Genomic DNA, 14,982 nt, shown 5'->3' with positions numbered 1-14,982 from the left:
TTGCTTCAATTTGAAATTAGACATTAAGTAACTATTGCTTCTTACTTTAAAAATGCAAAGAGATATTGCTATTGATGAAAGCAATAAAAATCTCTTTCTAGAAAAGAAAATATCCTTATAATGTTTAGTAACTATTAATTTTTAAATAAAATTTGAAACTGTAAAAATATCTCTTTCTGGGGCAAAAATGTTGTTCTAGAAAGCAAAAAAAAAAAACATTCTGAGCTACAACATTTTCAGAAGGTATTAATTTCGGGTTTCTAATAAAATTAGTCACGCAATTTATTTCAGATTTATGGAATTTTAGTACTTTTATGGTATATTTAAGCAGAACATGGTGAGCCTTTATGGAAATGTTGGGCAACTGTAAGACTTACCAAGAGTTCGTAATAAAACAAACTGCATTCCTAGTGCAAATGGCCGCTCCCCATCTTCCACAGACCTAGCAAAAGAAAAGAAAACTCCTCTGAAGAAACAGTCATAACAGATAAACATTACGGTATGTTCCGGCTCGCTCTACCTCCTGGCTTTTTTCTGAGATACAAAAAGTCTTTCTCTAATTTCTTCCATTTAGCTTCTAATATCATTAACTCTTATTGCTAGGAAAAAATATAGCCAGGCCCTCCTGTCCCTGTTTTATCAAAATCTCAATCATGCTTTTTAACCTTTCTTTACCTGTGTAAGGTCTAAAGAATTGGATTCAAACCCATTAAGGAAATTTAGAGAATCCATCCAAAATGTTTATGGCTTCTCATGATAGTCTCCTGTTATTTCATATAACATCTTGCTTTATTTTCTTAAGCTTTTTCAGATAAATTAGAATTAATGGAGAATTAAGTTGCTGAAAACTTAATTCTGAATTTAACAGTTTTCTGCATAGTATAAGCACTTTGGAGTTATTTTAGGAAAAATATCAGTAGAAACATCCAAACAGCCTCTTTAAACACTGTTCCTTTTCAATACAAGTAATACAAGATTTCTTCCACTGGTTTCAAAGGAAAAATGCCAAGCTTTCAAAAGATTGACATTCCACAATGCAACTACAATTCTAGTAAACCACAAATTTTCTTCTGATTTAAAAAATACTTTAAAATCTTAACCTAAAGGTCTGAAATTAAGATAGGCAGTTTCTAGTTACATTGTAATATAAGATAAAAACACATGAAAAGACTGCAATCAAAGGGGTGCAGCTGTGAAATCAAGGTTTTGAAGTCAAGCACTCAGAAACTGCAAAACTGGAGAACCAACCTGGGCCATAATCTTGGACTGATGCACTGTGCACAATATGTGGTTTGGGACAGTGGGTGTCACTGTTTTTGTGTGGGGGACGACTTTTTTTTTACTGAACATTAATGTTCACTGACTGTAGTTTGCCTTTGCACAATTGCAGTGCAATGATGAGGTTTTTTTATTATTATACAGGTGGAAAACCTGGCGACAGAAGGAATAAGTCGAAAGTCTCTGAATTGTAACGGCGCTATACAGTAGTTATGCTGCACATAGTAGTTGAGCTAAGGTTGCATGAGCAACTGGAAGACTGATGTCCCCACTCTTGAACGCTTGGCTTCACAGTCCTAACAACGATCCTTGCCATTTGTAGATTTTTTTAAAAGAAAACTGGAAGACAAATTCCACCACATGACATGGCACAGTCCTCCACGTGCCAGCAACAGGTGCCTGCATACACCTCAGCCACCTGAGCTGAGAAAATGACAGCAAGAGAGTGCTCATTCTTGCTGGGGATGAGACACAGATGCCTGCCAGAGGGTTTTAGAGCTGTGCTCATGGTTGAGCCTAAGGATAACAAAGTCAAGTCCTGATCTGCCTCACATTTTCTAAGGCTCCATGACCTACTACAAAGAGTTGCCGTTCTTATTTTTATAAGGGACAAACTGTGAGCAGCAGCAGATCAGTAGTCTCAGAATATCAAAGGGAAGACACAAAGACCAGCAGAAAATCCCACTTGGTTGGGAGGACCATTCTTGCAGAAACTAAAGGCCGAAGACTGGTTTAAAAAAGCTCAATTTGGAGGGAGATTTTTCAAAAAAACAGGCGTAAAGGTGTCTCTATGTTAGCAATTAAAGCAGCTCAAGAGAAGCAGATGTATACAGCTAAACAGCTCATGCTGAAGACTTGACATCTAACCACAAGCATTTCAAGTTTTGTAGGGATTTACTTCAGATCAGGTTTAATATGGGCCCAGGGACTGAATGCCCATTTGCATCTGGATCATTTTGGATGTGCTTCTGAAGAGCATCTCAAACACTGCAATATGCTTCCTAGAGAAGTTGTCAATGCCCCATGCCTGTCAGTGTTTGGACAATGCCCTTAATAACAGGCTTTCATTTTTGGTCAGCCCTGAAGTGCTCAGGCAGTTGGACTAGACAATCACTGTAGGTCCCTTTCAACTATTCTATTCTATTCTATTCTATTCTATTCTATTCTATTCTATTCTATTCTATTCTATTCTATTCTATTCTATTCTATTCTGTTCCGTTCCGTTCCGTTCCAACCTTCCAGTTCATCTCCATCCAAAAGGAACTTACTTCTTGAACTCTGAGAGCTCTTCAGCTTCAGATTCCAAACCAAATCGACATATTTGAATCACTCTCTTTGTCCCTCTGTTACAGGTGTGTTTATAAATCCTAGTAAATAATTATCTCATTTTCCTCTAATTATTCCTCCTCCTCTTCTTTTAACAACAGCAACATATATTATAAAAATACAAATTTATTTTAGCAGTAGAACATATTCTTTTTCAGCTAATTTTTCTTTAAAATATCAAACTTATCACTTACAGAAGCTATATTTTAAATGGACAAAGATGTGATAATGTTTATCAGACCAGATGGCAAAGACAGGAAAAGCCAATCCAAAAACCTGATTTTTTTTTTTTATCAAATGGACAAATAAATGTCACTACCTTTCCCTACAATAACTGGGTTGTTCTCTATCCTTAAATGACCACAGTGACAACAACACTACTACAGTACAAGTTCAAAATTCCTGTGAAGAAAGAAAGAGAAGATTCAAAACCAGGCATGTGGCAGGAATGAACCATTTTGAGAAAGAGAAAAGGATAATTTTAAATATGAAATTTTTTCATTTGCATTTGAAAATCCAAACCATTGCTCTAAGAAGTTTGAAAATTTCTTCAGAAGCAATCCTTTTCTTACACGATGCTTTTAGTTGTTCTTTCTGTAAAGCACCTGGAAATTGCTGGGCACTTCATGCATCCTGAAGGGGATTATCGTTTACATACCCTAAACACAAGCAAGTTCCATGTCAGCCCTATTCTATTCATCTTTTAAGGATACATAAGCTTGAAGGAGCTTGGCTGCATTGCCCCAGCCTCCTGTGACACAAGCACTGGTGATAGCAGGCACAGGAAAAATGCTTAAAAAACCATAACTGAGCTCTCACCTGAGTGTCACTATGATTGCTGATGGTTGGGCGCACGCTGTTATAAGGGTAACAATGAAGAGAAATATCAGGAACGGGATAAGCGTGTTGCAGGTTCGATCACACTTCCCAGAAACTGCATAGCCGTTCTCATTCAGGTAGGTTTTAACAATAACCAGCCGGAGCTGACTGCGCTGGCCCACCGTTGGCGGAGTGATCACCTGGCGACTCTGGACACAGGCACATTCTGTGTAATTTCTTACCTGGGGAGAATAAAAAAGAACATAAAAAAGAACATTCCCACATGAAATACCGCTGCAAGAAAGATATTCAACAGAGACGTGGTATGACCATCCCACCGTACTTCTCAATCAGGAATCTTCTGCCTCTAGCCTCATTACACCAAGTACAAGCAAAGTTACCACTCCAAGTATTTTTAAAGCTGGCCAGGACTTTCTATGATGAGACTGCCTTTCCTTGCTTTTTTTAGGCTGAGTTTAAAAAAAATTCTGGAATATTTTTGGAAAATTCTGCCAAAACAATTCAATCACTTCTGACAGGGAGACTGGAGAAAAAGGTTGGTTTTATTGTGTTACAAAAACTGTGAGGAAACACTCTTCAAGCAGCACTGACAATGCCATATTCTGGAATTTGGCAGGCTGTTGACTTTCATATTCAGGATGTGTATTCTGCCATCTCAGTGGAAGTCTACCCAGATTTGGCAAAAGAGCCACAAGCTGCACTTCACACTTGAAGCCCAGGACCTTCCAGCTGGATGTGGGTGTGGGTGTGGATGGAATGTGGAAAGGAGCAAAACCAGAGAATAATGGGAAAGCAGAGACTTAAACAGTGAGATGGAGGGCATGAGGGATTCCTGAATGGATAAAGAAGCTGAAAATAGGATGAAGAGACTGAATAAAAAATTGGCATTTCGTACGCACAAAAGACTGTCAGTTGAACAAGGTAAGGACAAGCTAGATAAGAAATAGCCTCCTGTCACATTTATTATACTACTGGTTTAAACTAATTTAATGGCAAAAGGGTGTGCAGCAGATCAGAATACAACAGTGCTAGAGAATAAACAGGTCAGGACCTATGTGATGTTACAGGAAGGTTTTGGTTTCGGTGTTTGTCTTCATAAAACCTAGGACCACACATGCACAGAAGCCACATTACAAGACCATCTTAAGGTTGCAAATTTAAGCACTTGGGACATCAGGAAATATCCAAATTATGGTTGCTTGTCAACAATAATGTATACCTTTGTATGTGTTTGTGCTATGACGTGGTCTCACATTTTCTTCCCATGGGATTTAGCTAAGCGTCTTAATACTGTATCAATTTATCCAATAATTTACCTCCCATTTTTAAAATGTGGCTCCAGGTATTTTTTTTCCTCACACTAAATATATTCCACTACAAAGACAGAATGGCTCATACTTCATATGGATTTTTCTATCACACTCACCACTACAGCTTAACTCTCTCAAAAGGAGTAATTTATCTTCAAAACAGTTATGAGGCACTGATGTTGTTATCTCTATTTTGTAGCTAAGTAACTAAAATAGATCAAAAGTTTCACAAATGTGGGTGACTAATTTGAGACAATTGGGATCATTTTTTTCAGAACATTTTCCATTATATACAACTTAATATATTCTAAATGTACTTTTCATGCCTTCAGATACAGATTTAGTCACTCGGTGCTTCTACAAATGGCACTTCTGGTTATTGCTCACGTCCATCATCCAGAATATCATGAATACAAGATTGATGATCAACTGGGAGAAGCTTTGTTTAATTGACTTGCACAACATCATTTAGAAATTATGGCAGTGACAGATTCCAGTTTTCCAAGGCAGCACTCCATTCTCTTATATCAAATGAGTATCTGCTTTCTTCCTACAGTCCCTCACCTTAATCTTCTTATTGCTTCCAACTGCAAATGCCAAATAGGCATCCTACAGAAAACAGTCATCTTTACTACACAATCTTGGTTCATCACCAGAGAAACCAAGTCTGTTTACTAAATGAGACAGACATGGCACAACAGAAAAGCTAGAGTATAAGAATATATATATATAAAACAGGTATGAACTGCACACTGGCATCCTTTTCTCCTACTTCCAGTTTTTAAATGGTTAATTTTGAAAACACTATGGTATAAACTTAAATCCAAATGTCACAGGTTCGCAACATTTTGTGTGTGACACAGTGGCACAAGTTTACATTTGTTGTTTTTAGAAGTACCCTACATAAAGCATTATTTAATGAAGAAATGCATTTTCCTACCAATGTCGGCCCTATTCTACTCACCATTAGCTATCGCGTTAAAACTTCAGGCCATGAAGGATCTTTTCTTAAATCATAAGAGAAGATAGAATGTTTCAAAATCTATAGTGAAAAGCACATACTCTCAAAGTACCTCCCTACTAAATGGATTAATGTGCCTGTATCAGGTGAAATGTAGCAAAGATCAAACCTATGTCTCAATCCAGCAAAGCATAAATAAGATTTATATAGACACTGAAAGTTAGCCACAGGCTTACATCACAGGCTTTTCCAACTGGGTCAAAGCAATCTTTTACTAAAAAACAGCAAGATACTCTTAAAAAAAAAACTATAAAGGAAACTAATCTGTTCTCTGTGGCATCTATGTATGAACCTGCATTTTCAGACCGCTATCCAGTCAACCTGAGAAAGCACAGCACTGGACATAACATCCTCCCGCTTCACAGACTGGCTCAGGACTGCAAATCATGAGACTGATACATTATAAATAAGATTTCTGGAAAGCACAATCAAGTCCTGAGAAAATCAATGTTTACATTACTTCCTGTCTTTCTTAATTATCCTTTTTTAAAGGAGAGTGGTGTAACAGAAGAAATTTGAGTTTGGTTTTTGTATAAAACGAGCACGAGCAGAATGCTCTGTTGCTATTTAGGTCAGAGTATACTTTTCAATTACTTTCTTGTGCCCAGCCCTGGAAACTACCAAATTTCCATGGTGTGATTCTACCAGCAGGATGCCGTTTCCCAGTCCATCATAACTGGAAGATTCGGCTGTAACAGGAAATGTACTTCCAAGAAAGAAAGTGGATTATTTACATTCTTTAAGTTCTGGTTACTTGACTTCAATGACAATCTCTTCATTTAGCCTAGAAAAGGTTTAGAGAAATGTTCTGAGAATGGCCAAACTATTTTACAAGAACAGAATACATGGGAAGTCTTAACCTAGCCATACAAACAAAACACCTATCAATGTATTGGTGAAAGTGCAACCGATAACTTATGCAAAATGACAAGGCTGACACAATCACCAATTACTTTAAACAGACCATAACTAAGTTTAAGCAGGAGTTTAAAACTCTTCCAACTACCTGAAAAGTTCTTCCTTCCATTCAGACAGGGAGCCAAATAAACCCCAAAACTGCTCTTAAGAGTAACATTGATGAGCTTTTAGGAAGACAGTGTTAGATGGCTGCCTATGTTAGCAGAAAGCTGCATTAGATGACACTGACTCGAGGTCCCATCTCCGAGCCCTGTAGGAACAGCAGACATGCAGGCCATTGCCATCGGGGACTTCAGAGTCTGCACTGGAAATATCAGCTCTCCCTGTCCCGTGGCACTTTGCACTCACTTGGTTGGAGGATTCACTTGGTACAAAACAACTTGTGCATCAAGATTGTATGTAACGGAAAGGAAGGGGGCGTGGGACCATGGAACAGCAGTATTATGAGCCTTTCAAAACACGGAAAGACTCACACAGCAGCTTCTCTGAAGCTTAAAGAGGGGATGCTTGTGTTAGAAACAGCAGTTGTCCATCTGCATCAGTCCCGAGGGGTTGTTCATGGGTCATATATGGGTGGATGGGTGGGTGAAGCACTTACCCCTGTGCTATGGTTTCCACCATTGATGCAGCCAGCTAGGCAAGGATTAAAATACGTTATTCCATCTGATCCACAGACAGGCTCGTACTCATGAATCTTACATCCACAGTTAACATTACAGCTCCCAGTCAGATTCCTGTGGGCCATGGCAAGAGTGGGACTGAAGAAAGGAGAAAGAACATACTAGTAGAGCAAGCACAGATATCCTCTGTTCAGAAGTAGAAAATATCCTACTTATTAACTCTGTAACTGAGAGTTGATTATCAGAGAAAGACTGCTAGGTTATACACATGATTTAAACAATATAGAACACTCAAGACATCCCTGCCATCAAATAAAAACACAATAAAAAAAATACCAAAGTTTAAAACTTGCATCTCATTTGCTTAGGTAATAGTTGTATTTTTCCCCCATTTTTCTTAAGACATCACTATTTTATATGTCTCTCCTAAGCTGCAGCAATTTGTTGTTGATTACTAGTGAAGGGCTCAATGTAAGCATTATGTGAACTAACAGGCATCTCTTCCCACATACCAACAACTGTTCAGAAAACTTAATGGTTGTATTATTTATATGTACATGTGAAATCTACAGAACGCTCTCCAGATCTGGAGGAGTGCTGTGCTTTTACTAAATGTCTGTACAAGAACCACTGTTCTGCTTCCCTGGACCATTCCCCAAAATCTTGCCAAAGCCCAACTTTCTCGGTCCTTCCAGAAGGGTCTGTCGGTATGCTCAGAAAGAACTAAAGGGAATTTCAAAGCTGAAGCACATGCACACATCAAAAAGCAGGCTTTTCATTATCAAACACTTCTGCTCCAAACAGGTGGTTGAACAGATCAACTGCCACAGCAAGGAACTTTATCAACTCTTCACCGGCAAGTGCCAGGCCAGCCTGAGCACGTCCTCACCACGGGATGAATGCGCAAAGGGACTCCAACCAAGGTCACAGCTCATGGCACTCATCTGAGCTCAGTGACTCATGTAACAAGGCCTGAATGAAGCACTGCACTAAAACAGCTACAAGTCTCTTCTGATTCACCCTCTCCTCCCGCTAACACCTCTGCGAGGCACATCTGGGCCCTGTCTAGAGAGAGCAGGTCACTTGGAAGCAGTTTTGGTCCCCCCAAATGGCACTGCCCTGGGTGCTGGGAGTCCCAAAGTAAGAAAAACTCCTAAGACAGAACCAACACATGATATCCTGAGCTGTCAAGGGGCAGCCAGTACAAACCACTGGGTGCCAGTGTGCAACTCATAGCCAGAACTGAGATTTCAGAAACACGTAATCCTACTGTGGCTCTATTTTACAATATCAGTTCTACCATTGCAGCTCAATCCAGAAGTGACAAAGGCCTTAGTAATACCAGTGTCCATATCTGTAAAATCAGAGTCTTCATCAGAAGATGATGGGGCGAAAAAAAAAAACACTGATCAAATGGTGGGTTTTGCCACCAGTAGAAAGAAATCAATGCTGGTTACAACTGACTACCGGCTGTGACCATCACAGTTTTTGACTCAGGTTTACTAAGTCACACAGTCACCAAATTACCTGGGTCCCGTCTTAGATACCATATCACTTCAGCCCTGCTCAAAACAACTCTGAGGTCACTTAAAAATGCCCAGCTTTGGGCACAAACCCTCAAGGAGACAGCCACTCACTGCGCTGAAGGAAAGCCCAAGGTGACTGGACTTTAGACATTCCTGGATAGAGTAAGGGCTTGAGTACAAAACAAAGGAGGAAGAGCAATGGCAGGTACAAAGGCAGCCTCACTGAAAGAAAAGAATAGTAAAAGCCCCTACATAACTGTATATACAAATTCTGATTATAGAGAAACAGAGGGAGTTAAAACAAAAGTGTTAAAGAAAGAAAATATGGAGACTAGTTTGTTTAAAATCAGACTGGCATAATTGGACACACTGTATATAGAGTGAATATCAGAGGATGTAAGTTGCTAAATCTCTATTATCTAGAAGCTCCTCATTAATAACGAAGTAGTTGATGATCGTATCATATTTTTCTGACAAATAACTGGTCTGAAAAGCCATTTACTTTTAGTCAGCATATTTTCTTGAAAACCTCAGACTAGTTTTTAAAGAGCTGCTATACTAGCTTTGGCCCTTTCAGTTAATAGGATTGCTTAGATGAGTTTTATAGCATTGGTTTTTTTCCTTGGCTGGCTAAAGGCTAACTGAAAATGGTTTTTTGTATGCAAAAACCTTTAGAAACACATGAAAACGGTTGTTGAGACCACAGTTGTCTCTTCACCAGTATCCTGTCTCTAACAGTAGACATAAGAAGATGACTAGAGAAGAGCAAGAACAGGGCAAGTAACTTCCCCCAGAGTATTCTCTCCACACTAATGAGTCTCAGTCCAAAATACGTTCTCAGCCTGATGTGGCTTTTTCATTAATAAGCCTAAATTTGTTTTTCCCTGTACTTCTCCCATTGAGATTAGATTTTTTACATCTACAATACCTAACAGCAAGGAATTTTTACCAGCCCGCAGGTTGTTACATGAGCTATTGTTTGTTTTAAACCTGGGTCTTACTATGGTGCCTTATCTGACAACCCCCACTTCTACTACTTTGCTTGTAAACTGTGAACATATGAAGGCTCCTGAAAAAAATAAACTTAATGGGTTCCTATGGCCAACATGAAAATATTTGCAAGCTAGTGAAATCTTGTAGTTGCAATTAAATAATCTAATATTAACTAATCTAATCTAACCACATCTAGTATTACCTGAAGGCATTATGCCGGAAGTTACCTGATAGTATAGGCATAAAGTATTACCTTTTACCCATGCTATTACTCAACATGCTAGCTCAGGTACCAAAAAGAAAATAACTGTTCTGCTTAGATATATATATGCAGACATACCTTGAAATGTAAGTTATCTTCTGCTGTCTTTATGCAGACAAATTATAACAAGCATGAACTTTTAAATGGCTCATATTGTATTTATACTTATTTTTACTACACTTTGCCGTGCTCTCTATCTTGTTTCAGGCTGATAAATTAATTTAATAAGTGGAAAAGCAAGAGTCTGCAGTGTGGTTTATTGCTGGTTCAATTTTCTGCATCTCATTTGGAATTTCATCTGGATTTAAAATACTGCCAGCAACACAAATGCATTAAGGGAATGGAAAAGTTGCCTGAATAACCTTATTCATACCAATCTATCTCCAAGTGATACAGTTGGCTGAGGCTAGGGACCCTAGCTCTTATTTCCTAAATACTTTTCTGTCTAAAGAAATCACAGTTCCTGAATTCTGCACCTGTGCTCCCTCTTTACCACATAAGGTGATTCCAAGTCACTGAAAACTGAAAAGCAGCTGATATCAACATTTCCGCCTGAAGCTTCTCCTGTTACTTAGGAAAACCTCCATTTTATTATGTTACTTTCTGTCTTAGCTGCATTCTAGTCTTCTAAGTGCTAATTTGTGTCTTAAAGTACCCGAATGTTAGGGACTGCAATATACAGTACTGCAATGTGCATGTTTTTCAGAAGATAGAGGGCCAGTTTCAAGCCACTTGTTTTATGGGCTTTAATTTACAATACATAAACCTGAAAGTTTTTAGTCCTTCCATGTATCAAAGCCAGAAAGGCAGGTTCTGTAAGGAATCAAGACAGCTGGCACTTCTGAAGATCTCCAGAATTCAGGACATTGGAAGTGAGGGCCTGACCTCCTCCCTTCAGTGACTTTCTGACTGGCACTCTGGTCAGGGAAGGTGAGACGGAAGCTGAAAGTGATGGCAAGATGAGATCAGAATAGGGTCCAGAGACAATGATCACAGTCTCAGTCCATAACAGCTCTTCGCAGTGATGGAGATGACCTTGGACTCAGCCAGCTCAACTTGTAACTCAGGCGACCAAGCTCCTGGAAGTAGGGGGTTGGGTTACAATCTGCACCCTGACACTGTACAGGAATACTGATGCCCACTACAGACAGCTCAGTCAGTTCCTACACATGGAGCAAAAAGCTGTGCCTTGTGCTGACAGCCCCCTTAAGACACACCACATTTCATGGATTTACAACATATCTCTTCTGAAGTGAGGAGGAATCTTCCTCTTCTTCATCAGATCTGCAGTTGTCTGAGGTGGGAACACTGGGGTTCCAGGTCTTCCTCAAATTGAACGGGTTCAAACCTACATCTCATTGATAGATGTTCTTATCAGCAAGCTCAAGAATGGGATTTCTTTCCATCCTTTCTGCTGTAGCTGAACGTGATCTCAGTCCTGCCCATGTCTCCTCATCAACAAATCTTTACTGTTGTATCTACAAGCAAAACCTGGAACAGTAACCAGGACTGAAGCCATTTCTCCCAAGGGGAACCTCCTTTCAGAAGGTTTTTAAGTTAGGTTCCTCTCTTGCTTACTCTTTTTTCTTCTTCTGCATCTCTATACACTTCTCATTTTTCCTCCTTTCTCTTCCCTTTTATCCACCATCAATCTGTGCAGCAGTGATGGTGGTCTTGGGGACATCAGCAGTTCAGGGTCAGGTTCTCTCTGACTAAATTGCTGGATAAAGGCTACCACACAGAAGGTGAGCAACTTTTGTGGCAACCAATTTATTGACTTCCCAGAAAAACACACTGTCAGGCAGCTCTTATATTCTCTGCAGTAACTCTTAAACACAGCGGCCAATGCCAATAACATGGGTATCAGCAGGAAACACAAACACATCCCTTATGAATCTGGACATATTTCAAATGCTCCCTTCTCATCTTTGAGTCACAGCAGGTTAAACACCTGCACCTGCCTGGCTCCCTAAAACCACATGTCTGTGCTTGGTCACTGGGAGAACTCTGGCCAAAATACACACAATAGTTTATTTCACTTCAGTAGTCTGTGAGAATAGGTAACTATACTAATCTCTGAGACTGAAGAGTACAAAATATGCTTAATCTGGGTTTTGGAAAGAATTCACACATTTCAAACATGTCCCAAAGTTCTTCTTCAATCAATGCACTCCCCTACCTTCTCCACAGTGGTCACAATGGCAGAGATCTAATTTAGGTCAGAAGACAGGGCCATGCAGTCTGTCATTTGCATGTTTTTGTGACTCTTCGTAGCTAGAGTGCATGGAAGGTAAACAGTGAAGAAAGTTGGTGCTTTGAGAATACAGTTTTGGATAATTATTATTCTTGTGGGTTTTATTACAGTGGTACCAGAACCCTTTGGTGTGTCATTAGCTTAGTTTGAAAGGCTACTTTGAATACTCCATATGACACCTTTCACCAGTGTTTCACAGACTGCAAGATGCTGCAGCTCATGGCTGTAGTCACTCTGGCCTCAATCCAGAGGGGCACAGCTTCTGGATCCTCTCTCAAGACATTGGATCTGCCTAGCTCCATGACACAAAGCAGTCTTTCCTCCCTCCTCCTGCCTGACACTTTTAAACTAGCTGACAGTTTTTTTCACAAATAGAAGAAAAAGTGTCCTTTGTTGCATCATTTATCCAGCAGTTCACTGATGGGATATAAAAGCCTAGTTCCAAAGAATACTGAAGCAAGAGGAGAGGTTGCATGATCCAGAGACTAGAATATACACATGAAAATGCCCAACTTCAAGAGAAGACCGTGCCCTTTGTCTTCTCACACCTGAGTGGTAAGTGGAGCTGCAGACACCATCCTATTTCTGCCTGAGGCCCATGTGCAGTTCAGTCCAAATTTCTGAGAACAAATGCCAGTATGACCCCTGCAGAATCTCCAAAACCAGACAGAGCTAAGTACTAAGCTCTGTTGGGGCATGAGTATTTGTACATGCACCGTAAGCAAAAATTTTGCCTTGGGAATTATGTTGGTATGCACAACCTCTCCACACCGGGCACTGCAGCGTAATATTGAATTAACTGCGCTGCCTTGTTTGCCCTGCTCTCAGTATTGCTCAATGGCCACTGCTGTTTAAAACTAGCTCAAGTATCTCTGCTGTAAGCAGATCAGTAGATATTCAGGGAATTTTTGCACCTCCTCAGCCAGGCAGAAGCTGGACTGAACAGGAATCTGGACTGGGTTTGAGGCTGCATCCTTGAGATCCTGTACACATGCTCACAGGCTGTCATGGCTGCAGTTTGCTTGGCTTCACATCTGTAATGTATGGGCAGGACCACTGTAAAGGTAAAGAGTTGGCATCAGACTTACTTCTTCCCAGCTACCCCACAGATCACAAGGGATGTTCTTCTGCTCCCGTCTTCTACATCCGACTAGATCAGAGGCTGGGCTTGGGAGCCACTCTACACACAGCAACCATCACCCGTGTCGTCCGTCTCCTCATCTCCTGTCATTAATGACACTAAGCAGTACAACTGCTGCTTAGTGATTTCCACTTGACTCATTTTTAATGTATTTATACACCACTATTTGATTTTGCTGAATATGCTTGTCTTTCCAGCTGGGTACTTCTCCAGCCGATCAAATGTGACTAAGTAGCTCTTAAATATTTATTGACCATCTATTGATCACACAAATCAGGTTCCCAAATTTAGCTCTTGGAGCTACTTTACAATTTACGGTCTAGTTGGATGTTAACCAAAGCCTTTCTGAGTGTTTTCTTTCTTGCACCACAAACAAACAAGGCACAGTTTTAGAAACAAGTTGCAGCTTGAGCAGGAAATTAAATATCCAGGGCTGATATTGTTTCTGTCACCTTCTCAGCTATCAGCTGAAACTTGTCTTATTATATCACACTGGATTCCAGAAAGTAATATGCAGCAACACGTCATATAGCAACAGGCAGACTTTTCCAGTAATCTCTCAACAGAACCTTTTCTCTGATGGAAAACACCAAATCATCAAAACATTCCTCAGTAACATACTGATTCCAGCAGCACAGTGACAGAAGTTTCTCACACCAACAGGAGAGGCAGCATTTTTGGAGTTTCACAAGCTCCTCAGCAGCCTGCTGAGCTGGATGTCCCAGATGCCTGAATACTTGGGTTAAGCAGGGACTCCCCAGCCTGCCTGGGAGACCCTCATGCCCACACCCCGGCTGCCAGCAGGGCTCTGCCACCCTGCATACAGACAGGTCCAAGGACAGCTCAGGCTGCCGGGAAAGGCACAGCTCGGGTTCCCCTCTTATCCCACCATCACCTAAAACCCTTCTAAGCAGCAGATGGGTCGTGTTGTTCCACAGGCAGGAGAGCCCGCACCCTGGCTCCCTCTGCTTTCAGAGCTAACTCACTTCAGCTGCACTGCCCAACATTACCGTGACACAGAGGTTAGGAAATCAGCTTAAAAATAAAGGCGAACGAAATCAGGCATGCAAGAAATTAGAAGCATGAAACTGGAAACTGAACTGAGACCACTGATAATTTAATCTCAGGGGCGGTTTTTTGTTTGCCCCAGAAGAAGCCTTAAGTTTACAGATATGCAAAGCAAATATGCTCAAATTAATAACAAGCTACTGCAAGCTGCGTCTCTCCAGCTTTCATACCTCAGCAAATCACTGGAAGGTTTATTTGGGGGAATTTTTTTTGTTGTTTACAGCAAATGCCTTGCACACAAAGAGATTTTTTTTTTCATCCTTTCAAGAACATGTGACACAAAAAATTACCTATTAACTCTGTTTTCAAAAGCTCATTATCAGACAGTTGTAAGAGGTGCATGCTTTCATCTTTATTACCTTCACTGTTTACTCATCGTTAACTCCTCTGTTAACTCTAGGAAACTAATGAAAGATGAAGGAATT

The 14,982-nt window shown here is 40.2% G+C and overlaps 1 protein-coding gene across 1 annotated transcript in view; it reads right to left on the bottom strand.

Annotated features, from left to right (window-relative positions):
- SLCO5A1 (solute carrier organic anion transporter family member 5A1) overlaps positions 1 to 14,982 on the bottom strand; it is an 80,632-nt gene that overhangs the window by 9,138 nt on the left and 56,512 nt on the right. Inside the window, exons 6-8 of the mRNA XM_074898854.1 lie at positions 7,292 to 7,451; positions 3,424 to 3,665; positions 378 to 442 (exon numbers count right to left, since the gene is read on the bottom strand). Of these exons, the coding sequence (XP_074754955.1) occupies positions 378 to 442; positions 3,424 to 3,665; positions 7,292 to 7,451 (467 nt within the window). The remainder of the gene's footprint in view (positions 1 to 377; positions 443 to 3,423; positions 3,666 to 7,291; positions 7,452 to 14,982) is intronic.

The sequence above is a fragment of the Athene noctua genome, chromosome 2 (genome assembly GCF_965140245.1).
Source record: "Athene noctua chromosome 2, bAthNoc1.hap1.1, whole genome shotgun sequence".
Taxonomy (NCBI): domain Eukaryota; kingdom Metazoa; phylum Chordata; class Aves; order Strigiformes; family Strigidae; genus Athene; species Athene noctua.
This window is presented reverse-complemented; position numbering and strand designations above follow the sequence as displayed.